At 44.6% G+C, this 27,306-nt stretch overlaps 1 protein-coding gene across 1 annotated transcript in view; it reads left to right on the plus strand.

Annotated features, from left to right (window-relative positions):
- Positions 1-27,306, plus strand: part of CDH26 (cadherin 26) — a gene marked incomplete at its 5' end in the record, with an annotated part of 102,318 nt that overhangs the window by 31,867 nt on the left and 43,145 nt on the right. Inside the window, 15 exon segments of the mRNA XM_082362336.1 lie at positions 3,782-3,931; positions 5,481-5,645; positions 5,843-5,971; positions 7,579-7,752; positions 9,347-9,444; positions 9,446-9,680; positions 13,937-14,093; positions 15,221-15,426; positions 15,430-15,481; positions 15,484-15,533; positions 15,535-15,622; positions 16,899-17,204; positions 20,664-20,779; positions 23,828-23,881; positions 26,357-26,431. Coding sequence (XP_082218462.1) covers positions 3,782-3,931; positions 5,481-5,645; positions 5,843-5,971; positions 7,579-7,752; positions 9,347-9,444; positions 9,446-9,680; positions 13,937-14,093; positions 15,221-15,426; positions 15,430-15,481; positions 15,484-15,533; positions 15,535-15,622; positions 16,899-17,204; positions 20,664-20,779; positions 23,828-23,881; positions 26,357-26,431 — 2,055 coding nt within the window.

Genomic DNA, 27,306 nt, shown 5'->3' on the forward strand with positions numbered 1-27,306 from the left:
TTTCACATGTAATAGCTGTTTTGTATAAGTAGGTGATGATGCATTTCCTGAATCTCTTAGAGGCGTGTTTTGGCTGAAGCAGAATGATGAACGTGGACGTGGCCCACAATCTTTCTGCTTTTGGCGGTCATTCTGTTACGGCGCACAAATCAGGGACATAAACAAAGCCTTGTGCAATCATGACTCCTTAATCAACGGAGCCTTCACCACATTTGCTCCTTTGTCAATGGCAAATGTGTAGGTTATTGCCTTTCTGCTTTTTCATTCCATAAATACTTCTTCAATCCAATTCACTATGAGTTGAGTTTTGCAAGACTCCAAAATCTCCCAAGAAGCTAGCAAAGCAGAAACTTTTACACCACCACACTGTCAGATTTAGAAAGACTTCTGGTTATTTCCTTACACCCAAGCCTCTGATGCAGAAAATAACAGAATCACATTTATATCACCCAACATTTTGTGTAAGCAGAATATAATTCAGGAAAAAAGTTTTTTGCTAACATGCTTTCAACAAGGAACTTGAGACCTAGGAGTCATGGCATGGGCAAATCTCAAAAATCCCTTATTGCCAAATACAAAAATGATTGGTTGTCCGTAAAAAATCATTTTGCAAGCTTTTATTGACCTGCTAGCCTCTATAGAATCAAAATATGCATATAAAGTCTGGGTTTGAAGTTTGAATGATGAGAGGAAAATGCATTTTGATTTATTGTGTTTTCACTACCATTCAGTTCAAAATATTTTCTGATTTCCAATGTGATTTCTTCTTTGACCCATATATTATTTAGAAGTGCTTTGCTTAACTTCCAAACATTTGGGGTTGTAAATTATCTTTCTTAATGATTTCTAGCTTAATATACTCTATATGGTGGTAATTTTTTGAAATTAGTTGAGACTTGCTTTATATCCTAGCATATGATTAATTTGGTAAAGAGTCAATGTTCTCTTGAAATGAATGTGTATATTGCAGTGTTGGATAGATTGTTCTATTTATGGCATCAATCACATCAAGTCAGTTAATTATGTTGTTTAAATACTTGATATCCTTACTGATTACCTGTTTTTATCTGCTTGTTCTATCTGAGAGGAATGTGTTAAAATCTCTGCTTGCCATTTTAGTTTTGTTAATCTTATCTGCTTATATTTTGAGGCTATGTTATCGGGTGCATGCAGATTTAGAATTGCTATATCATATCTTCCTCATAGATTGAGCCTTTTACGATTTTTAAATGTCCCCATTGATGACTAGTAAGACTTCTTGCCTTAAAGTTTGGTATCTGTAGCTAGATAACTAGATGAGATTCTTTTGGATAGTCTTTGAAAATCAGTCTATCTATCTATCTATCTTCAAAGACTAACCAAAAGAAGATAATATATAGAGAAGGCCGTATATATATAGAGGATATATATATATATCCTTTCAACTTTTTCATATTCTTATATTTAAGGTGTATCTCCTTATAAGAAGCACATAGTTATGTTTTTGTCTGACTAGTTTTGTTTTTTAATTAAAACATTTAGTATTTTACATTTAATATACCAAGCTACAGAATAGCTCCATTACCCCTGAAATTTCTTTATGCTTCTCCTTTATAATCAAACCCTCCCCTAACCCTTAACTCCTGAAAGCCACTGATCTGTTCCCTGTCCCTACATTTTTACCTTGTTTAGAAGGTAAAATGGAATCACACGGAATGTCACTTTTTAATAAATTTATTTATTTATTTTTGGCTGCATTGGGTCTTCATTGCTGTGCACGGGCTTTCTCTAGTTGTGGCGAGCTGGGGCTTCTCATTGCAGTGGCTTCTCTTGTTGTAGAACACGGGCTCTAGGCGCGCAGGCTTCAGTAGTTGTGGCGCACAGGCTTAGTTGCTCCACGGCATGTGGGATCTTCCCGGACCAGGGATTGAACCCATGTTCCCTGCATTGGCAGGTGGATTCTTAACCACTGCGCCACCAGGGAAGGCAATGTCACTTTTTAAATCTGGATTTTTCACTTGGCATAATGCATCTGATATTCATCCATATTGTTGCATGCAGCAATAGTTTCTATGTTTGTTTTGTTTTGTTTTGCTGATTAGTATTTCTTTTACAGATGTACCACAATTTACCGACTCATCATTTGATGGACACTTGAGTACTTTCCAATTTTTGGCAAATTTTCACAAAGCTGCTAAAAGCATACAGATTTTCATGTGAACGTAAGTTTTTATTTCTTTTGGGTAAATATCTAGGAGTGGGCTTGTTGGATCACATGAAAAGCATATGTTAACATTATCAGAAACTCCTAAACTATTTTTCAGAATGACTGAGCTATTTTGCATTCTCACTAACAATATGTAAGAATTCCAATTGCTCTGCATCTTTGTCAGGTTTTTTATTTTAGCCATTCTAATAGTTGTGTAGAGGTATCGCATTGGGGTTTTAATTTGGATTTCTCTAATGACAAATGATGCATTATTTGTCATCTGTTTAGCTTCTTTGGAAAAGTGTCTGATCAAATCATTTGCCTATTTTTAACATATGGAAATAAATTTTAAAGTTACTACACAAAACTAATTGTATTTCTATATACCAGCTATGAATAATTGGAAATCAGTATTTTTAAAACAATATCATTTACAATATCACCAAACAAATGAGGTGCTTTGGTATAAAGTTAAAATACTTAGGTATAAATCTAAAATATGTGCAGGATGTGTTTACTCAAAACTTTTATAAAACACTGATGAAAGAAATCAAAGATGACTTAATTGAATGAAAAGATGTAGTGTGTTTATGAATTGAAAGATTGACTATTAAGATGACAATTCTCTCAAATTTAAATTCAGTGCAAGCCTATTCAAAAGATTAGCAGAATTTTTATAGACATCCATAAGCTGATCCCAAGATTTATATGGGAAGGCAGTCAACTTTTGGTTTTATTGACGTTATTGATTTTGCTGTTTTCAATCTTATTGATATATGCTTTTATCTTTATTGCTTTTTTCTGTTTAAGATTAATTTGCTCCTTTTTTAAAGTTTCTTAAGAAACTGACGGAAGCTTAAATTATTGATTTGAGACCTTCTAAAAGGAAAGACTTCTCACATACATGTTTGAGATGAATTGACCTTCCTTATTCAAGTACACAAGTAACAGCAGTGACTGTTTAAGAATCCACTGTATGTCAATGGCTGTCATAGTTACTTTATTTATTTATTTATTTATTTATTTATTTATTTATTTATTTATTCATTGGCCACACCACACGGCTTTCACGATCTTAGTTCCCTGACCAGGGATCGAATCAAGGCCCATGGCAGTGAAAGCGCCGAGTCCTAACCACTGGACCACCAGGGAATTCCCAGTCCTGGTTACTTTAAATGTTCACTTTCCCAAAAGCTTTTAAGTGTCTGCTCTCTGCGATGTTTCACCAATATTCATTAGTGTGTTCATTTCTCATCAGAAGACTGATAGGATGTAGGAACTGAGACTTATAACAACTTGCCTATGTTGACGCAAGTGGAGAAATTGAGATTTGAACCTAATAATAACGAATGAAGTATTTTTTCAAGTCAGTGCATTGATTTGTTCTACAGATGCTGGTTGAGCACCTGGTCTGTGCCGGCACTGTGCTCAATCCCTGGGGCCACAGGGTGAATGAGAGCCTGTGATCCCTGCCCTCAGGAACTTTCAGTCTGTGAGGATACAGATGCAGGACACAGTTACACCGACGGGTATGGGGTTAGTGTCATCTAATCAATAGTTTGTACAACATTAATGTGGTTCTCTGCTTCCTAGGTTTATTTTGATGTTGCAAATCGCTTAATAGGACAAATTGTAGATAAATCCTTGATTTTCAACATCAGGATCAGCGATGTGAACGATCATGCACCCCAGTTCCCTGAGAAGGAATTTAACATCAGTGTGAAGGAGAACCACACTGCAGGTGTGCACGGCGGGGCCTCGGGGCTTCCTGTCCTCTCTGTTCCATGAAGGTTTTCCTGCTTGCATAGTGACAGGGCACTTGGTCCTAGCTGTCTTCAGGGAGACTTTTCCCTGTTCACATCCCAAAGGTTGCAGGGTGTGGATTAGAGCAAAATGCTTTGAGGTCTGCAAGCCTCATTTTGTATTGGCAATGAAATGATGTGAAAATTGTCAGTTGGAAGAGCTGATACATAAATATCAATCTAAAATAAAGCCAAATGAATGAAGGAAGAAGCAGCAGAGGTGGGTGGTAGGATCCTGAATATCTCTGCGAATTTCTCATCTGTAAAATGGCAGCAAGATGGCATCTAAAATTTCTGAGCTATGAATCTGTGAGTCTTTAAATCCAAACCACCCTCACTAAAATGTGCATCTATTTTAATAACACAAAAGCATTACTTATTTTGCAAAACAGTCTCTAGGAAATTTGGAAAGTTCCAAGAAACAAAAAGATTGAAATGGAAAGCATCTCTAATACTACCAATTAGAGGTAAGTACAATTAATGTTTTAGTTTATATTCTTTCAATATTTTTCTTTGCATTTTATATGTGTGTGTGTATATACCCATGGTATGTTATATTTATATATGTGTATATATTCACAGATTTATACATATAATTACAAATGTGTATTCGTATATCTACATGCTTTTTTTCATCCTTATGGTAGTACAAAATGTATATGTATATATCAAATATTTATAAATATATGGGCATGATTTTTTATATGTGCATATTTATGAATTTTCTCTTTAAAAATGCAATTTTGCTGTTTGTAACCTAACAGTATTCTCCTACAGCATCCTATTGTGTCATATTTTATTTTATGGTATGCTTTAAGGTTTTTAACCAAACTTTTCACCACCTTTTGCTATTTTTATAAAACATGCTTCAGTGAACATATCTGAGCTAAATGTGTGTGCCATTCAAGCATTTACTAAGCACAAATTCAGACAGGTAGAATTGTTGGTTCAAACTGCACACACAACTTAAGTGTTGCAATTTATCCGTCTCCCAGCAACATATGAGAGGGCTCAGTATACTGTTCATCTCTGATTATTAAGTGCTTGAACATGCGATAGCTTTCTTGGCCATTTTTATTTCTTTTATCAGTTGCTTGTTCTTTTCTTTGTCCATTTCTGCTGGTGTGATTGTCACTTTTCTACTTATATATTAACAATGTCTATGTCTCTATCTGCCAATATGTATTTCAAATATGTTTTCCTGGTTTATCATTTCCTTTTAAATTTTGTTTATAGTTTTTTTTTGCCACACTTTTAAAAATCGATGTACCAGTTTTGTCCTTTAAGCCTGCTACATTTGCAATCATGAAGAAAGTGCTTCTTGACCGTATGACTATTTATCCATCTTTATTTTGTCCAGTATGTCTACAGCTTGACTTTGTATTTAAGTATTTAATCCACTCAACGCCATTTAGCAAAGAATCATCCTCCTACTGGTTTGATAGGCTGCCTTTGGCCGACAGTAACAATTTAAAAAATTCTGTCCAAGTCAACCTATTCTTCAGATGTTAACAGTGGATTTGGATCAAGAAAATACTCCAAATTCTCATGTCCCTTACTTCCTTGTTTCCCAAACACCGTTACTGAGAAAAAGTGCTTTCTGGATTGACCGTATTAGTGGAGAAATACAACTGTCAGGGTGCTTAGATTATGAGGTTATGCGCACTTTATTGTTTTGGAAAAATGAAATGGGTTCTCGCTCTCTGAGCCCCAGCCTTAGGGTTTACGTTTGCAGTGAGAAACCCTCTGTGGCTAGACTGGCTACTGAAATTGCTAAAATGGAATATTTCTGTATTAACGTTCCCCTTTCCTGTGTCTGAAGGGCTTGACTTTCCTTTTCCTCTCCACTTAGACTGCTCCTCGGCTTGCATTACTAATCAGAGCGGAGGATTGTGGAGGACCACCGTTGTCATCCACGGCCACGGTTCACATACGTGTGCGAGACGGCGACAACCACATGCCACGTTCAGCCGGGACAGTGTAAGGCGCCTGCGCGGCCTCGGCTTCTAAGTCCCCACACGGATGGCCTCCACGTCCTAGGCTTGGTTTTGCTGAGGGAATTCCCCATATCACCCAAGATGTGTGCCATGCTCCAAAATAACGTAAATTAGAATCAAGATGTCAACTATATTGATAGAGAACCAGTTAATAACAGTCACGTGAGCTTACATTTTTACTATTTTGTGCCAGAAACTGTGTTCAGAGCATTTACATGGACCCTTAGGTTCTTACTGGTTGGAGCTGCTGCGTGATTTCCATTCTGCAGGTAAGAGAACCGAGGCTCGGGGAGGACAGAGGATCCCTGCTCCATCCACGTCAGGGGTTCTCAGTTTCCACACTGTTGACATTTGGGGCTGGGGGAAGGGTACGAGCGGGGGGGGGGGGGGGAGGGGAGGCTGCCCAGTGAATTGTAGGGTGCTGAGCAGCATACCTGACCTCTGCCCACTGGATGCCAGTAGCACCCCCGGTTGTGACAACTGAAAATATCTGCAGACCTTGCAGAACTGGCCCTGGGTGAGAAGTCTGGGCCTGAGCTTTGCACACAATGTTCAGAGCTCTGAAATAGGAAAGATGGGCAGGTGGGTTCGGGCCTGGCTTTTCCCAGCTCACCTGATTTATACATATTGGGTTCCACACAGGATTTCACATGCCACTAGGTCCTCAGGCTTGAAGAAAGTGTTGGCACCCACTGTTCCCATCAGTCTGGAAACACCATACCACTTAAAATATGGAAGATTGCTAAGAGAGAAAATAAAAACCAGTCATGATCTACTTTCAATTTCTTAATTTTTCATTCTTCCCTATGAGCTCCCTGGTGATGGGATTTTTGCTGTCTTGTTCACAGCACCTAAACCAGGATCTGGTACACAGTAGCCTTTGTTGAATAAATAAATGCTACAATTATTTTTTTCAACTGTCATTTAAAAAAATTAATTGTATAGACCAAAGTTGAAATGTTTTCAATGAAAGCACCTCACCTAACAGTATATAATAACTGAAACATATTTATTATGTTTGAGTCTTGTTTCAAAATCCTTCTCTGGCTTAGTAAAAAGCTGTTCTCCCAAAAGTAGGGCTGGAAAAAATATACGCTGTTATTTTGATGTGCTCATCTAGAGAAATTATCTTGTCACCAAAAGTGTTGAATAAGGAGCTATTTGAAAGACCTATTATATGTTAGAAAAATGATCATCTTAATTGAAATAATCATAAGAGCTCTATTTTAGGAGAAGAGTTAGATTTTTTTAGGCAGCATAAACTAAGGTATGTATTATTACTTTAAAAATTCTTTAAAAAGTAGTGCATCACGTTGAATTGAAGGGTGCTTTTAAAGTTACTCAGATATTCAGTTATTCAGACACCAAGTCACAGGGAGCAGGGAGGAGATGTTTGTTACTGATGCTCGTTCTGCTGTAACAGGCAGAGTTTCAGATCCTTAGGGGTCAAGTTCAATCACAAGAGAAATATCCAGGTTGTTGTCTCCAAGGCCTATGTTTTCTTTCTTCTTTCTTTTTTTTCTTTTTCAATTGCGTTTCTTTTTCTCCATGACACTGAAATGATGATTGCTTCTGTCAGTATAACATTTAGATAGTGGAAGGCCGAGCCAGCCAGGGCGTGTTATGTCTTGAGGTCCAAGATGGTGATTCTCCATTTACGTCAGCATGGAGAGTGAAGTTCAATATATTAAATGGCAATGAAGAGGGACATTTTGACATCTTGACTGATCCTGAGACCAATGAAGGGATTTTAAATGTTATCAAGGTAAACGCATCCCCGCAGGTAGCTGTGGATGTTGCGGCCCTTTCTGTAGGATTCCTGACAATGAAATAGGCGCCAACAGTGGTGATGATCTGTGTTCCGACCCCCATGGCCAGTGAGGAAGGCAGGGCTGCACAATGATTTCTGCCATGGACCCTCAGCCCTTTTGCCTTCATGGCTCCTCCCACCAAAATTATACATATCAATATTAAAGATTTTTTTAATTTTTTTTAATTAATTTATTTTTGGCTGCGCTTGGTCTTCGTTGCTGCGCGCGGGCTTTCTCTAGTTGCGGTGAGCAGGGGCTACTCTTCGTTGCGGTGCGTGGGCTTCTCATTGCAGCGGCTTCTTTTGTTGCAGAGCATGGGCTCTAGGCACGGGCTGCAGTAGTTGTGGCACGCAGGCTCAGTAGTTGTGGCATGCGGGCTCTAGAGCGCAGGCTCAGTAGTTGTGGCGCACAGGCTTAGTTGCTCCGTGGCATGTGGACCAGGGCATGTTTGAGCCCTTCCCGGACCAGGGCTGAAACGCATGTCCCCTGCATTGGCAGACGGACTCCTAACCACTGTGCCACCAGGGAAGTCCCTTAAAGATTATTTTTGATATGACATTACTCCAACATTAAATTTTTTTGTTTTAGACAAAATTTAATAGATTGATATAGTCCCTAACATTTTTTTTTCCTGTTGTGATAAAAGCACTTAAAATATTTTCTCTAACCCTATGAGTTCATTGTTTTTCCTCCTGGGTTTGAAAGAAATTAGAACATTTGCACGGACCCGTAAAAATATTGTGGGCTCCTGGCAGTTTGCCTGCTGTGCCTAGTGGAGAGTTGGCCCTGCAGTAAAGTATTATTATCTCATTTACTGATAAGGAAACCGAAGCCCAGAGAGGTTGGGTTGTTTTCAGGAAGTCACACAGCTGGAATAGCAGTTCAAACTGGGGCAGTCTGACTCCAGTGCCTTTAGTCTTAATTGCCCTCAGTAGACCCTAGAATGACCAGTGCCTCTGGTGCAGTGCAGGTGAGTCAACCTGGGGGTCAGGTTCAAAGGCAGACCTGAGTTAGTAGGTCTGGGGTGGGACCCGTTTCTGCCTGTCAGTGTAACAAGCTCCCAGGTGATGCCGACGGGCCACATCCACCCTGTGAATAGCAAGGCTCTGTGGATTCTCTACACCGGATACCTGGGGCTGAATTTCCCAAATATTCCAAGTCTTTCAATCCTTTTAAGTCACTGACCACTTTGTACCCTGAATAGCTATGATCATTAATATCTGTATTTCCCTAAGCTCCCCTAATTTTTTTGCAGTAGAGTTGTCACATTAATGTTTTATTAGGTTATGGTTTTTGTTGCATTTTTCATTACCCTCTGATGGATGGTGGCTCTTTTCAACCAGGAGGGGGGAGGGGAAAAAAAGAACTCCATAAATGATCTGAAAATGGGCTGACGACTGTCTTTTGATCGTTATCAAAGACGATGTAAATAATAAATGAAGCACAAAAGCCACAGGCGCTGGGTTTGCAGTGACCCGCGTGCTGAGCAGGCTTCCTCTGGCCAGCAGAGCTGCGGGTGCCAATGCAATCTTCTCTCTGCGGCGGCCGCCTTTGGACTGTGAGACGCAGCCAGTGCGGAGCCTGGTCGTGGCCGTGGAGAACGAGGGGCCGCTCTTCTCCTGCGAAGGGGGCGGCTGCAGAGGCCCCGCAGGCTGCGGCCAGCACCACCGTGAGTGTGCGGGTGGCCAGCGCCAACGACCCGCCCACCTTCCACCCCTGGACCTTCACTGTCAGTGAAGTCAATGGCGCTGGGCCTGGGACTCAGGTGGGAATTTTTAATGCTACGGATCCGGACAGAACTGCCAGCCGGATAAGGTGGGGAGACAGGAGCGGGACGGGTGGCGGGTTATGCAGAATTAGCCACATGCCCCAGAGGATTCCTGTTGGAAATTAGCTCCTTTCATGTGCTCCTGAGGACGACTCCATTCCAGTTATGAAAATACCAGAAGCCACCCCAGAACACACCTTCCCCAGGTTCAATGCCTTCTTGTTTCTATAGCGGTCTCTGACCCCCAAAGGTGGAATCCACTTGTCCATTTCCTTTGCATTTAGCACAGAATTCTTTTACAGTTTTTTCTTGTATTAAAAGAATGTGTTATGCATTTCTAGTTCCCCTTTATCAAAGGTTCTAAACTGGCAGCCCTCTGGCTTCTGGGCAACAGAAGTGTTTTCTTTTTCATTGTGGTAAAATGTATGTAAAGTTTACCACTATCAGCATTTTCAGGTGTGTAGTTCGGGAACATTAAGTACATTCAGATTGTACTTCACAGTGTACCCTCACCACTGTCCAGCTGCAAAATCTTTCCATCCGTCTCTTTTCATCTTCCTGAACTAAAACTCTGCCCCCAGAAAGCAATAACTTCCCGTTCCCCCCACCCCCAGGACCTGGCACTACATTCAACGTTCTGTCTCTATGAATGTGACTGCTCTAATTATGTCGTATAAATGGGATCACACAGGATTTGTCCTTTTGTGATGGCATATTTCACTTAGCATAATGTCCTCAAGTTTTACCCATGTTCTAGCATGTGCCCCAGAATTTCCTTCCTTTTAAAGCTGAGTAATATTCCATTATATGTATATACCACACTTTATCTATTCATCCTTTGATGGACACTTGGGTTGCTTAGTGTTTTGTTTTTAAAAACAAAGTTTCCATAATCCCCAAGAAGGTGGCAGAGTGGGAAGCACCAGGAGTCTCTCTCCCCATCCAGACAATTGTGCTGGCAGAATCTGTCTGATGTACCTATTTTGGAACTCAGGAATCTGTTGAAGGCTTGGACCTTCCAGGGGAAGGCAAACTGTAAACTGTGGTTAATTTTGGTCCATTTCAGCTCTTAGCACAGTACCTTCCCCAGCGGCTACCCTTCCCCACCTCCAGCCCCACGGAAGGCAGCTGTGCATGTGTCCCTGGAATCGTGCACACTGCTTGTGGGAGCCAAGGTGGGCAAAAAATTAACAGAAGTTAATTCCCTTCTTATCAGTAATTACTTTATATATATAAAGATTAAACCCTCCAATCAAAGGACCGAGATTGGTAGAATGGATAAAACACATGATCTGACTCTATGTTGTCTTCAAGAGGCTTTCTTGAGATCCAAAGACACAAACAGGTAACCTAACACCATATACAAAAATTAACTCAAAATGGATCAAGGACCTAAATGTAAGACCTAAAATAAGACAACTCTTAGAAGAAAACATAGGACAAAAGCTTCACAACACTGAATTTGGCAACGATTTCTTGGATATGACACCAATGGCACGGATAACAAAAGAAAAGATAGTCAAATCAGACTTCATGAAAATGGAAACATTTTGTGCACCAAAAGACACTATCCACAGAGTACAAAGCCAGAATGGGAGAAAATATTGGCAAGTCATATATCTGATAGGGGATTAATATGCAGAAAATACAGAGAACTTCCAAAACTCAACAAGAACAAGAACAACAACAAAACCCATGATTCAAAAAAGGGCAAAAAACTTGAATAGACATGTCTCCAAAGAAGATATACAAGTGGCCAATAAACACATGAAAGATGCTCAACATCACTAATCATCAGGGAAATGCAAATCAAAACTACAGTGAGATACCACTTCATACCCAGGAGAATGGCTACCATAAGAAAAACAGAAAACAACTGTTGGGGAGAACGTGAAGCAATTGATACCCTTGTGCACCACTGATGAGAGTGTAAAATGGTACAGCCTCTGTGAAAAACAGTATGGCAGTTCCTCAAAAATTAAAAATAGAATTATCGTATGAGCCAGCAATTCCACTTCTGGGTATATACCCAAAAGAACTGAAAACAGGGTCTCAAAGAGTTATTTGTACACCCACACTGATAGCAGCATTATTCACAATAGTTAAAACGTGGAAGCAACCTAAGGGTCCACTGATGGATGAATGGTTAAGCAAAATGTTCTCTATACGTGCAATGGAGTATTATTCAGCCTTGAAAAGGAAGGGAATTCTGCAACATGCTACAACATGGATGAACCTTAAGGATATTGTGCTAAGTGAAATGTGCCCATCACAGAAAGAAAAATTCTGTGTGATTCCACTTATAGGAGGTACTTAGAGTAGTCAAAAGTCATAAAGACAGAAAATATATTGCCAATTTCTAGGGGCTGGCAGGAGGGGAAATGGAGAGTTATTGTTTAATAGGTACAGAGCTTCAGTTTTACAAGATTAAAAGAGCTATGGGAATGGATGGTGGTGATGGTTGCACAGCAATGTGATTTAATACCACTGAAATGCACACTTAAAAATGGTTAAGGTAGTAAATTTTATGTTATGTGTATTTCACTGTAATAAAAAAAGAAAAAAATAATAAAGCTGCCGTCATTTAAATATCAAGAGATTAAGCTAACAACCCGAATTATCTGGATGTTCTTGAAAAAGAGGAAGATTCGGCATCACTGGGTCTGTGTCCCACGAGGTCACGATCATCTGGGGCATAGAGAGGGTCCTGCATCATGTCCCTTCCACCTCTCACTCAGCGGCTGGCCCCAATCCCCATCCGACCAGTTCGCTCATTTCTGCCACCTGCTAGGACCCTCGCGGGCACGAGAGTTTGAGATTCTTCCTTAGAGCAATGCTTCTCAACTTAACCATTGAGAAGGACCATATTTTGCTTCTTTTAATTTCCAATTCACTGTGGAGTAATAATTTTATAAAATATTAAAAAATAAATTACAAAAAATGATTATGTGCTTGGGGGTCTCAGTAATGCCACTGACTATAAAAAATCCCCCAACACTTGCTCTGCTATTGTCTAGCAATAGTTTCTGCTATTGTCTCATTGTGGGCAGCTAACCAAGAGCTCCAGAACAGCACAGGTCCACGCAGGTGCATGCTGAGTTAGAATAAGAATCACCTGGAGGGCCTGTTAAAATGCCCTTTGCTGGGCCTCACCCTTGTGGTTTCTGATTAAGAGGTCTGGGGTGGGGACTGAGATTTGCATTTCTAGCAAGTTCCAAGGTGATGCTGCTGGTCCCTGGACCTTGCTTTGGGAACACGCATGTAGAGCCTGTATCTGATCCAGTGCTGTATTCCCATCCCTACAGTATGGTTGGTCCCTTTAAAAACCATGACCTGTCAGCTATCAGAGAGATAGTTACTGACCTTTTCCAAAGCCTTTACACAACATGAAAGAGAAGAGGCGGGAACTCCCTTTCTCTGGCCCGTTGGTGGGAGCTGCACCTTTTCTGTGTTTGCCTGTGGGTACAGGCCTTTCCTTCTGCAGGTCCTTTAGGAGGAACAATGGCTGTGCTTGGCATCCCAGCTTGGTTCCAATGGCTGCCTTCTTTTTTTTTTTAAGGGTTTTTCTTTTTTTATAAATTTATTTATTTTATTTATTTATTTTTGGCTGTGCTGGGTCTTCGTTGCTGTGCGCGGGCTTTCACTAGTTGCGGCGAGCGGGGGCTACTCTTCATTGGGGTGCTCGGGCTTCTCATTGCGGCGGCTTCTCTTGTTGCGGAGCACGGGCTCTAGGCGTGCGGGCTTCAGTAGTTGTGGCTCGCGGGCTCAGTAGTTGTGGTGCGCGGGCTTAGTTGCTCTGCGGCATGTGGGATCTTCCCGGACCAGGTCTCGAACCCGTGTGCCCTGCATTGGCAGGAGGATTCTTAACCACTGTGCCACCAGGGAAGCCCCCGGATGGCTGCCTTCTGATTCCAACAGGTCTTGGGGAATTCCGGAAGGCTAGGTGTGCCCGCCCATTAAAATGGCATCAGGTGTGCACAGGTGAGGGAGGATGTAGACGACCACGTTGCCTGACTGGATTGCCCACGTTTGAATCCTTTGGGCTCCAGGGTAATAAAGTCCTGTGCTTCTCTGCAAGGGCAGGCTGGTTTTAACATTAAGCCACCAGCACCTGCAGGCAACTGAAGATTGGCTCTTTTCCAGGACGAAATGTTTTCCCTAAGGTGGACAGAGTTACGTGCAGCCCGACAAGGAAAGGGCTCTCCCTGTTCAGTGAATACCGATTTAACACTGTAGTCTGGCCTCAGATCCCTGGGCCTTCGTCAGATTCGTGAACACTCCTAACTTCCTAAATTCACGATAGGAATTGTGTCTGCTGTGATATATTTGGATTTGTCTCTCTTGATGTAAAGTGTTAATTTTAAAAATTGCATGTGTTTTCTTCTACAAGATACGAACTGGCTTATGATCCGGCAGATTGGGTCAGTGTAGATGAGCTCTCAGGGGCGGTAATCACCAGGAAGCAAGTTGACCGCGAATCCCCTCATGTGAGTGACAGCTTTTACATGATCATCACTCGTACTTGTTGATGATGGTAAGGGTTGACCCAAAATTGTCAGGGGAGTGGGGATGTGTTTTCTTGCTTCTTGAGGGAAAATGACATGGGTGAGTGTCTTCAGAACACTGGGGAAAATATAAAATAAACCTTTTTATTACTGTGCATCCATACTGGTGATTATTTTTGATGATAATTCTTGAAATAGCAAACTACGGGGCTCTGCCATGGAAAGAGGAGCAGCATTCATTCAGAGACGATGAACCTGATTAGGGTGCTGCCACCGTCCCAGCATCTTTTTCATCTGTTCATAAGACAACTCTCTAGCTCTTTGTCAAAGCCAACTGCATATGATAAACATTAGCACAGTTTCCCTGTACTTGGACCAGTTTATAAGCTCATGTAAATGTGACCGTACAGGACAAATTTGTTATAAACCAGGATGCGTGGTCTCATGAGCATGTTTTAACACTTTTCTCTATAATCTCCCAAGGCTGGATTTCTAAACCTACCAAAGCATAAAGCTGAATAAATAAAAAATTTCAAATAACTTTAGTGATTGTATTTAAGGAAAATCTGTAAATTAAAACCCAGGTTCCCAGGGCTATGTGGTTGTATATCCCATTTGTATAATTAACCGTAGAATGTTGGTTAGGGAGATACCAAATCTGTGTTCCTAATTGGTCTTAGGTGAGGAGGGCTCCGTGATTCTGTTATGGATGGTTTCACGAATGGCACTCTTTTCAGTGGAATGGCTTTAAAAAATTAAGCTTTTATTTTGAGATAATTGTAGACTCACATGCAGTTTTTAGAAATAACGTAGTGGGATCCTGAGTACCCGTTGCCCAGCGTCCCCCAGTGGTACCACCTTGCGAAACCCTAGTGCAGGCTCACGACCAGGATTACAAGATGCAGCACCAGTCCAGGTGCAGACTTTTTCATCACCACGTCACACCCATCCCCCCTCCCCGGCCCCCCGAACCCCCTGACCCCCGACCCCCAGCCTCCTGCCTTAACACCTTGCATGACTGATGTTTTAATCTACTCGATGATTCTACATTCTACCTCATTCTACAAATGATGGGAAGGGGCAACTGTTTTGTTAACTTATCCTGCCCAGATATTCTGAATTTTCAAAAAAGCAAGAAAACAGATTGAGCCCCTGCAGGAAAGCTTATGACTTTGAAAGGGAAACGGCCTCAGTGTTTCCGTGGAGTGGTTCTTTTCCCAGAGGCTGAGAACGCTAATTTCCCAGGGGTCTGTGTGCATGGAGCAGCCTCTTTAGTTAATCAGCAACCCTCCTGGAATCCCCCCGCCACAGGTGTCCCGCTGCGGACGGGGACGGGGACCATCCTGCTCTTCCTGTGAGACACCAACGACAACGCGCCCGCCCTCCGCCCACGGCCTCGATACCTGGAGGTCTGGAGTCTGCAGGAGGCAAGCCCCTCCCCTTCGAGGCGGAGGATGGGGACCAAGGAGCCCTACTCCGACCCGTTCACCTTCAAAGTGGACAATACCTGGGGAAACACAGAAGACACGTGGAAACTGGGGGAAAATCATGGTGAGTATTCGCATTGGTCAGGGATAAAGGACGGAAAAAGACAGAAACCTGACTTCCACAGACTTAAGCAAAAGAGGAATGTGTTAGCTATGTAACCGGGAAAGAGGCCAAGTGAGCCTGTGTCCCAGCCGAGCTGGGGGCTCCGAGGACTTCCTGGAGAAGGCAGCTCCGGACCTTGGCCCTGCCTTTCTCTGGGTCCTTTCATCTTCAGGCAGGCTCTCCTCTGGAGGTGGCAGGGTAGCAGCTGGGAGTCCCTGGGACTCATCCTGGCACCTGGCAGGAAGGTGTACCTCACTGCAAGGCTTGACTTACCTGTCCTGCTCAACATCGTGGGTGGGGAGGGCAGATGTGCTGATTGGCTGGTTCTGAGCCCACACCTGGATCTGGCTGGGATCTGGGCTTAGCCTCTCTTGACCCACACGGCCTGAGAGTTCAGGAAGTGTGGGCTCCCCCAAAGGAAAGTTGAGGTGCTTTTACCAGGAGGAACCACCGGCATCCAGTGTCAACATCCTCCTCTGTGCTTCTATTAACTGGTCTCTAGGATGTAACCTGTTTTTTAGTTGAAACTGTGAGTCCATGTTTACAGTTCCCAGACCCAGAGTGTGCCGTAAAGCATTGAAACTTATCCCAAAAGAGGTCTGGGCTTCCGGGAGGTGATCTGCAAGCCCTCGGAATACCCTGCCTGATAAAAGTGTCTCTGTTTACCTAGGGGAGGGGATCTTGTGTCCATCAATAGGAACAATGTGATTTAGGGTGTGGCCTTTGGGTCATGTAAGCGTGTGGGTGTCAGTTAATCAGCCATGTGGGTGGCTAACCAGTTTTACAAGACCAAGTTCTGATAAAGACCCTGGACACAGGGCTTGGTGAGCTTCCCTGGTTGGCAATATTCCACGCATCTTGTCACTCATGGATGCCGGGAGGTAACGTGGTCCTGACTCCATCGGCAGGAGAACTGGAAATTCTGCATTTGATACTTTTCTAAACTCTGCCCCATGTACTTCCTCCCTTGACTGATATGAATCCATATCCTTTCAGTGTAATAAACCCTAGCCATGCGTATACAGTTTTCAGCCAGTCCTGAGTCCTTCTAGAGAATTATCAGCCGGAGGGTGTTCTTGGGAACCCCTGCACTTGCAGCTGGTGTCCGAGTGAGGGTGCTTCTGGCGACCCTAACTTCATGCAGAGCCTTGGCACATGGGAGGCACCTAGGAAATACCCACCGAGCAGCTGAACAAATGCACAAGTCAATGCCGCTAAGGTCCCTCTCCCTCTGCAGGTCGCTCAGTGGAACTTTTAATGCTGAGAAGCCTCCCACGTGGTGACTACTTGGTGCCGCTTTTCATCGGAGACAAACAGGGACTCTCCCAGAAGCAGACTGTCCATGTGAGGGTCTGTTCCTGTCCCGGTGGGTTCACATGTGCAGAGCCCTCCGTCGCGGGAGCCGGGCTCCTCCAGGGGGTCCTGGCCTCTCTCTGTGCAGCATTCATAGCTCTGGCAGGTCAGCAGATACAGGAGCTATCCTGGGAATGCGGCTCCTCTCCCCAGGCTGTGAGCCAGGGGGATGAGTCCTCGGGGGTGGGGAGCAGATGATGGCCGAGGTCAGCGGGATGCCTTTGGGAATAACCCCTAGGCTCATCAGAGTCCCAGACTCAGATCAGAGGTTGCCACCCTGGTCAGAAGTGCTGCCTGCCAGGCAAAGGCAGCTTCTACTTAGTACACAGCAACTTACAGCCATGGAACCTAGAGATGGACACTGTCTAAGGGAGACTGTATGGTTTATAATAGCTGAGGGCAGCAATGAACACAAGCTCCCAGGGTTGCCAAAGGCTAACAAGAAAGCTCAATTTTCAAGGAAATAATAAAATATTACTCGTCACATGGTATTCATCAGTTCAACAAATAGTTATCTCTCACCTACTCGTGCCCCAAGCTGTGCTAAGTGCTGTGGCTACAAAGATGATGAAGGTGCACGTGACCCCTGAGTTCATGGCTGAGTTACAAGTTAGCAGCACAGGATCCTGTTGGAACCTCTGATCTAGATGAGCTTGTGCACCTCGTTTCCGCCTTTCTCTCATCACAGCCGCTCTGCTTTTCCTGCTGAGATGCTATTCTGTGTCTGAAGCCAGAGGCAGGGACGCTCTGTCCCACATGAGGAAGGCATCCAGACCCTGATCACGTGGAACGACGAGAGTGGAGCCGCCCCTGTCCAGGTAGTGGGACGCAGTGCTTGTGTTTCATGTCGATGCGAGTTAGGCACGGCCGTACTGTTCTCACTCACGGTCCTTTCTCATTTCACCATCTCACCATATTTGAGTAGCAAATGGGAAAGAAAGTCCTGTGAAAATTGTCTAACCTCACAAATTGATTTATTGTTTTAGGGCATTGGTTCTCAACTGGGGGTGACTTTGCCCCCCCATTCCCCCCCCCGCCCCCAGGGGACAGTGGGCAGTGTGGAGGCATTTTGGTGGTCACGACTCAGTTGGGAGTGCAGTGGGGGGTGATGCTTTTGGCGTCTGGCGGGTAGAAGCCGGGGAGGCTGCTGAACATCCTGCCGGACACAGGACGGTCCCCGCAACACAGAAGTCACCGGCCCGAGTGTCAGCAGTGCCAAGGCTGAGAAACCTTGTTTAGGAAAAATGACTTTTGTCAGGTGGAGTTTCTCTGCACGGAAAACATGCTATGCTCCCTAATTAAGTGAGCCCACGCTGGCTTCTTGGCCGTGGTGTGGGGTGAAGTAGGCAGAACCCACGCATGCAGCCTCTCCAGCAGAGGTAGAGCAGAGAGCCCACTGGCCCTGCGGGGACAGCCCTGGGCCTGTGTCACGGTGGGCGAGTCATTTCCGCGCATCCTCAGCTGTGAGCCAGGGAGGATGAAACCAGCCTCACAAGTCGGTTACGGGTCAAGGAAGACGAAGCCCATGACAGCACCTCACAAGCCTCCAACACAAGGTGGAATCAGCCAGCGACTGCTGGGTTTTCATACCTGCCGCTTCCGATCCTGGCCCTGCCTTGGCTCCATCGCCCTGGTCACCAGCTGGGCCATGAGATACAAGCACAGTGAGCGCTCCTGTCTGTCTTCACTTCACTCTGAACTAAGGCTGGTTGGTCCGAAAGGCGAAAGCCAAGAAATGTCAAAAGGGAACACTGTCTTTCACGCAGAAGATTCAGGTTGCCTCATCTGCTGTTGGCTGAGACCTTTACCTTTGGTTTTCTCCTGGAATGAAGAGACTTAGTGAGATGATTTTGGGAAAAGAGAGTCCAGTTAACTTTGGTCCCTGGCTCGGATAAATAGGGAGATATTCTAAAAGATGATTGGTGGTTGGAGAAGCTGGTGGTTGACCAAGACTCCTAGGGTTCTTCCCACATTTTCTCTCCTCTGTTGGCGCAAAGGAAGGGGAAGTAAGAGCCTTGGACCACGTTGAGGATGCACATACCTGTAAGTCCATGTCTGTGCAGGTTGGCGTCCAGCCCTCCCTGTCGTGGAGACAGGAAGGCAGAGGCATGGTCCGAACTATCTAGATAGTTGGATTCCCAGAAGGAATGCCCCCTGCCCCCAGCTATGAGAATAGCAGCTACCTGTTTTGATTTGTTTGTGTAATTTTAAGAAGGAAACCATCCTGACAAACAACAGTGCTTTGTGGGACAGATAGAATCCCCTGCCTCAGGCAGTTCTACTCTGCTCTGATGTGCAACCATCCAGGAAAATGGGAAGAGCTCCTGAGCCAAGGGGCTGTGCTTAGCCTTCCACTTGGTGGGTGGAGCTGAGGCTGCCCAGCTGGAAGGAGGCCCGTGGGGAGGGCGTCTCCCCAGACACTGGCTGAGGGCACTGCCAAGGTGGGAGAGGTGCTGGTGATGCCTGTTCTTGTTGGCCAGCTGCTTAGTGGTTGTCTTTTTGGGAAGGAGGAGCAGCTACAGAAGCAGAGTGTGTGGAAGGGAAGCTTGGTCATTGCAGGGCTAGGCCAGGCAGGTTGGAGGGGGTCTGGTGGCACTGACCAAGGGCCGGCTGTCAGAGGGACAAGAGCACCCAATCCAGGACAAGGGGCCTCTAGCTCGTCTTGTCCCAGAAGATGTCCTTCCTCTCCTCTGCTACTCACAGCCCAGGACACACCCCCGTTCCTGCCACAGTATCTTAGGGCTCTGAGAACGGGGATCCAACAAGCCTGGGTTTAGGTTCCCAAACTGTGTCCTATCAGATACAGAATCTAACCAATCCTTGACTTTCATATATAAAGTGAGCTCAATGATGTTCTTTTTCTCTCAGGCTTATTGGACAATTTAATCAAATAGCACATGTAAATTAGTAATTACTGGTACACAGTAAACAGTGGCTGCTACTACTAGTATTATTAACAGTAATTACCAATTATGTCTTTGTAACCATTGGTAAATAAGGCTACCCCAAAGTGTCCACGCTTCTCCGTTATCCATCTCCGTTAGCCTGAATATACCAGCCTGCATTCACACACCGGGGACATTGTATACTCCTGGGAAGACTCCTTCATCCCGGATACCATCACTGATTCCACCAGCCTTGTCCTATTCTGCCGCTGGACGTCCCCAGTCAAGAGGGTCTGCAAGATAGAATAGGGGCCTGCCCTCTCTGTGGGGAAGCTGGTGAGCTCTTAGAAAAAGAAATCCAGCACCCATCAACTTTGGAGTCCCTCAGTGAATATTTGTTGAATGAGGAATGGATAAGGCGGCACACAGCACTGCCCAACCGCTGTAACCCCAAGAGCCTTCACTGTGAGTCTTAGAAGAGGATGAGAACAGGCTTTTAGATACCGAGGCCCTAGTGAAACAAGGCTTTTGGTTTTGTCGGTTGGTTTTTGTTTTTACCATCACTTTACGTGAAACACTAAACAACAAGGAACTCCACTTCCTAGCCAGCAATTACAAAAGCATCCCCTCCCCAAGTATGTCCTCTTGCTTTATAGGGCAGGTGTCTTTTCCAGAGTCTGGATGCTTTCTGTGATGGCGTAGAACAACGCATCTGGGGGAGATGATACTCCTTGCTGTCTGCATTTATTACCGCCATCTGTAATTTCAGCTCCTGTCATGTTTCTTTCCCTGTGTCCCACAGGAAAGGTCATACGTCAGGGATCAGATGTCAGCCCTGTCCATCAACACAGCCGAGGCGGGCGCCAAGCTGGGAGCTAAGGTAAGTGTGGCTCATTTGCTGCTTGGGTTGAAACAGAGGGGTGGCTTTGCTGATGGTCCCCCTGGTGGGGGACACCCTAGCTGCTCCCCCAACCCCCAACCCAGGATGATCCCCTGCAGGCCCGACCCACACCTGCCTCCACCCCAGCCCCACCTGCAAAGGCCCCGTGATTCTGCTCAACCTCACATGCCTTCGCCTCCCAGCTCAAGTGTCAGATGACTCAGGGCCCACTCCAGTCTGTCCAGTGCTACCATTACGACATTTTGCCACATGCATATGCCACTTGCACTAGTGTATTAAAAAATTTTTTTTCTTTAAATGGACTTGCATACAAATGAAATACACTTCTTTAAATAGGAAATTTTATATTTCAACTGTAAATGAAAAACCAGTCTTGCTTGTATAAAGAACAGGTAAGTGGAACGCAGACACAATAGAAATAGAACCCAGTAATTCCAGGTAGAAAATGTGGAAGGAGAGAGAGAGCCAAGCCAGGCTGGCACCCGATGGAGACTTTCTCCTTGTTGTCATTAGGAGTATGGAAGAGAAATTAGAAAGGGATTAATTTTCTTGCTGTGCAATTCAATGTCATTTAAAACCCTGTTCCCAAACTGGCTGAACCTTCCCTTCTCTAAGAGGACGATGATCCCACTTGGAAAAAGAGTGAGTTGACCCAGGGCTGCCGTCATTTATTGGGCAGGTGCCTGGCTGGGGTGAGCAGGTCCAGGCACAGAGGGCATCTGCCCACCAATCTACGCTCCCAGGGGAAGGGAGTGCAGAGACTCCTGGGGGGCTGGCGGGAGCCTCTCTTTCTTTAACTGGTCTGTAAGCTTCCGGCGGCCAGAGCTTTGCTCCTGGTAAGCACATTAAGAGCTCTGATCCACTGACCATGCCCTGGGGTTTGCACTCTGCAAGCATAATCCCACTGCATTTTCACCAGACCCGTGCAGGAGGGTATCTTGCTGCCCCATCTGCAAGGGAGGACACCAAGGCCTGTGGCTTCTATTTCTTGGAGTGTCTCTGGGTTCCCTTTATGATGTCCTGCAAATAGTAAGTGCACCTGTGGTGGCTGGTTGAGTCGACAGCCATTCACATACTTTCCCTAAGTGAAGTTGTCACTTATGACTTACCAGGTAACCTGATGTTTTAAAATCTGTGACAAGACATGAACTATCTTAAAACTGTTGCTAAGGACCATTGCCTGCTTTATTTTCTTTGACATTTTATTGCATGATTGAAGGGCTTATATTAAAATAATAGAAACCCAAAGCAAAAATTGTCCACACTCCTATCCCTAAAGCTAAGCAATTTCATTTGTCTGTGTTACCTTCTAGATCTTGTCCGTGGGCATATTCAATTGTCAGGTGTCTATAACGTCATCGGTAGAATGTTAGAATCTACATCTTCAAATCACATTGGGGCATGCAGTTCCATTTCACTATAGTCCTTTTTCCTTGCTTCTCTCCACCTTTCCTTTTCTACTCCCACTCCGCCACCACCACCCCCATCATAATGCCAGTTTTATTTGCATATGAGTATCTGAGCAGGGAAAGGTGTGCCTTCGTTTTCAACTGGAGGGAGACGTGTTGTCTTTGGAGTTTCCCCCAGCGTTTTCCCCCAGGATTTAGGGGAAATGCTGCCATCTTTGCCAAGTGCATCAGACCAAGTCCACTTTGTGCTGGGGATTCTGGTGAGTTCCACAAGCTCACTCCCTCCTGCTGGGACTTCACTGATGACTGACAGCTGGTTCCCTTGAGAGGCGGCCCTTCTAGAAGATTCTGTGATATGGGTAGAACAAACACATAGTCAGTGAAAACCTTCTCATCTGTCTACCTAGTTATTGTGATCGTTGGTTGTTACTGAGTTGTTATTTGATAGTGCTGATCAAATATGACACTTCTCAGAACAGCCACAGATAGATACATTTCCCTGTGTCCATCTCTTATAGAGATCATCTATAAGATCAAGAGCAATGGCCTTGGCCCTGGGCAAATTCCAGCCCAGTGATTCCATACCTCCTGCCAAATTGAACCCCAACTCCCCTTTATATACTCCATGTACAAATTCTACAACTATGGCTTTGCTTTTTAACATGACTTTTCAGACTCACAAGAAGTTGTAAAAATAGTTCAGACAGTTTCTGTGTACCTTTCACACAGCTCCCCCCAGGAATAACACTGTATATAACCATAGTATGCTATCAAAACCAGAAAACTGACTGTGGTACAACATTATTAACACAGGTCTCAAACACAGACCTTATTTGGACTTCACTAGTATAACTAGCTATTATTTTAACAAAAAATTTACTTTTCTGACAAGAACTAAACGAGGTTCTCAAGGTCCAAAGAGCCACAGTTTTTATGATGGAAACTTCTAAAAAATAATTCAAGATCTCTATAATTCATTATCTTTTCTCAGGCTGAGTTTGCGCCAAGATTAAAAATGTGCTCTTCTTTTTTGTGCAAACATTGTGCCATGAATCCTTGAAAGGGCTTGTGTATGATAGGTGTGTCCCTCTGGTCCTGGAAGGGCCAGCTTCACAGGCGTGGAACCCGGTCAGTCCCACAGGGCCCTCTGCTCAGAAAGGCCCTGTGCTTGGTTAGTGCTCTACCGTCACCATCTTGAAATTCTTCATATCTGGACAAGGGGCTCACATTTTTATTTTGCACCGGGTCCTGCAAATTATGTAGCCAGTCCTGAGTCTTAGGGGTTGTGTGCGTCTCATTCACAGACTTTCAGGCCATGCTCATGGCACAAAATGAGTCTTATGGGGATTTTGTGGACCCAAGATGGGGCTTGAAAATCTTATATTCTCATGCTCCATCCCCACAAAGCAACTATAAAACTCACCCATGGGTTTCTGCTATGAACACCTACACGGCTATCATTAGAATTATTATACCTTTAGTGCAGAAGCAAAAGGCAATATGATTACAAGAATTTCTGGCTATGTGTTTGTATCCTTGGGTAATTTATATGAAACCAATAAACACTTCATTCTTTTTACCTGAATTAATTAATTTTTCATTTTTTAAAAAATTTAAGGGTCGTGGCATGTTTTTTGATCCAAGAAGTGTGAGAAACAAATACCCTCCTCCTGTAAGTACAGATGAAGATGTTATCATGAAAAGAGTTACCTTACTGTCCTGATAGCCATGGGAAGCCCTGAAAATGGGAAACTGGGAAGGGAGGAGGTGAGAAAAAACATACCCAACCAACATCCAAATAAGCCAAAAGAAGTGAATGTGGGAAACAGATGAGAAGTAAATAAAGTACCTACATCTAGACTTGAAAGCATCAGAGTTTTTCAGTCCCTGGCAAATTTCTTTTGCTGCTGAGAAGCTAAGAACTTGGTGAAGGCCTGAATCTTCTTTTGCTTTGATTCTTTACAGATTTATAGAAGTTTTGAGCTAAGGGGGCCATAGAGGCCATCTAGTCTATCTTTTCCCTAAACCTTACTGGCAGCAGAATCCTTCCTTACAAATGAGATCTTACAAAGAATGCCATTATAAATAAAACAGAAAAGAGTTGTTTTTTATTAGTACCAATTTTGAAGTACATTAACGTTTATAACATATACCTATTACCAAAGCAACAAATAAAAATAGTGATTCGGTTGAAAACAACAACAAGAAAGAAGTTAGATATTGTGGAGGAAGTTTGCAAAATTTTACCTTAGCACCTAATTCATTGCCTCACATTGTTGAAATTAGTTCTTAAAGTATCAAGAAAATTTCAATTTATGCCAATAAGCAGTTTCAAATATTTTTTAGGGAGCTCAATTTATCATATCAGGTTCTCTTTGATTCAGCAAACAAGAGACAAAAAGCATCATTCAAGTTTCATAAAAGCAAATTATAAAATTTTTGCTTTTATTAACATGTTGGGGGGACTCAGTTTAAAAGATGTAAACCCTTCTCCATTATATTAGAAAAATAACATTAAATATTATTATTAAAATAATTTTCCCTAAAATGAAATTCAAATCCTCTTGCCAAAGTATCTTTGAGAACTCATAGGTCCTGGGGACACAGCTGAAGCCAGGGTCTCAGTGCAGAGAGGCCGGGTGAAGGGAAATGGTGCTGTAGGCCAGAATGAACACACACGGGGCAAAATGCAGCAAAATGCAGCATGTGGTAGGACCTAAAATTGGCTCAAGGCAAAATCGACCCTGAATTTGGAGACTGGCGCAGCCTCTTCCACTACCCGGGAAGGACCGTGGTGTCTGACCCGTGAGCACATTGGAAGAAGGGCCTATGTCTCCGGGATCGTCCTCTTAGAGGCCCACGGGAGCCGGAGGGTGGCCGAATGAGGGCACAGCATCTCTGGGCAGCAGGTCCCCAGGGCTGTTTGTAAGGGTCACCCCTTGCCCTCTCTTTGGTTAAGTGTGTTTAGTTCAATTCACAATGGTGTGGTGTGCTGCGTTTATGTATATAGATAGATATGTGTACAGATAGGGGTGTGTGTGTGTGTGTGTGTGTGTGTGTGTGTGTGTGTGTGTGTATCCTCATGGACATGTAAAATTATTCCAAGCTTTACATTTTTTTTACATACATCTTCTGGAGTGCACTAAGTACCCCTAAACCCAGGGGTTATCAGAAGTCACTTCAGCCGTAAAGCCATCAGTGTTTTAGAAACACAAATTGCATCATGTCACTCTCCAGTTTAAACCTTCCCAACGGCTGGCCATTGTCCTGTGATAGTCCGCAGCCCTGAAGCCTAAAGCCGTGTGGTGGCCTCTGTCCTCCGCCTGCAGGTCTGAGCTCCCTCCAGCCTCCAGGCCTCTGCTGGCCCTTCCTTCTCCCTGGCCCCTCTGCTCCTGTCTCCTGGTCCTTCTCCTCCTGAGAGGCCCCCAGGTGCAGGCTGGGTGAGGTCTCTCTTGCATCTTCCACGGTCATCACTGTGCTTCTCTCACCCTGGGTGCTGGCCCCGTGCCTGCCTGAGCCCGAGAGTGAGGCTGCCTTGCCTTACCCTGTGCGGGCCTGACTTACATGATGCAGTTGGGGAATCTGTGGGCTCCCAGGCAGCCCCCACATGGGGCACGCTGAGTCCATCTCCTCACTGCTCTAGCCCACTCCTCAGCCAGTACCCCAAGACCCAGGTCCATGAGCACTTCCCCGGTGAATGAGTGGAGGGCGGCACACCCACTACCACACACGAGGTGCGGCTGACCCAGCAAGGGCAGGAAGAGGAGAAATTAGAACCTGGGGAAGAGCCATGTGGTCGGGGAGCAGGAAGCAGGATGAGGTTCCCTGTGGGAATCAACTGTTTGCTAAATCTCGTTTGTGGAATGGTCCCAAACCCCACTGGCCAGGCTTGCTCAGCTCACTTCTTCCCTAGAAGCCAAGGCGTTGAAGGGTCTATCAGTCAAAACTGGCAGGGCCTGCCCTCTCTCCCACCACACACGTAGGTGACATCTGATCAAACTGCCCTTGGCCTGCTGTCCCTCAAGGAGAGCTCTGACAACCCTCCGCCCAGTGGTGGCCCCCTGTCTGCTGGCCAGAAGAGGCCATCAACTTGGTGGGGAGCTGTGAGTCCTTGGTGGTGTTAGGACTCTGCTTCTTTGCTTTGTAGGTTTACCTGGATACTGTGGTGCCCAAAGGACCCATGGAAGTGAGGGTACGAGCGATGGCAGGGATGCTGAGTCAGGTAGGAAGGCCTCCCCTTGGTGGTGAGTGGGTTCTGCTTCCCCATCTGGCCCCACACTGACCTGGGGCCACTTCCTCCTAATCACCGTGTCAATCAGCTTGGCTGCATAACAAAATACCACAGACAGGCAGCTTAAACAGCAGACTATTTTTCTCACAGTTCTGGAAGCTGGAGGTCTGAGATCAGGGCACCATCAGAGTTTGGGGGGACACAATTCAGTCCATAGCAAGTGCTTTCATGGGAATCCTCATTCCAGGGGCATTTCTGCAGATCAGCACAGCCTCAGACCACAGTGAATGGTCTCTTTCCGTGAAATTATGAAAGATGTGGGTTGACTGTGCTGGAGGGAATTATTGGACAATAACATTGTCTCTTCTGGAAGGTTCCTCAACACAGCCACCCTCTATTCTTGGGCAAATTAAACAGTGATTTGGGAGTTGGGGCAAACGCACGGGTAGTTTACATGGAAGGGGCCGGAGCAGGTGCTGTGGAGAGACGCTCTCTGTGTGTGCCTGCCCCCACCCCACGCAGGGAGGGACGCACACAGAGGCTGCAGGGGCTGCCTCCGACCCTAAGGAGCCCCATACGTTGCAGGAAAGTTGGGGCTCAGACCTGTGAGATAATAAGTGCAAAGGAATAGATCAATGCTTGGTGGGCGTCGTCTGCCAAGAGTTACTTTACTTGGCAAACTCGTGGGTGATCATCACTGCGTACCAGGCCCTGTCCTAAGGAATCGAAAGGTATTAACTCAGTTCTTGCATCAGCCCACCAGGGCAGGTTCTATTATTTTCCTTATTATAAAATAAAGAAACTCAGGGACAAAGAAATTAGGTACCTCATTCAAGACCAGTCTGTAGAAACGTCTGCGACAGTGG

The sequence above is a fragment of the Balaenoptera borealis genome (assembly GCF_965194805.1).
Source record: "Balaenoptera borealis genome assembly, chromosome: 16".
Classification (NCBI taxonomy): Eukaryota; Metazoa; Chordata; class Mammalia; order Artiodactyla; family Balaenopteridae; genus Balaenoptera; species Balaenoptera borealis.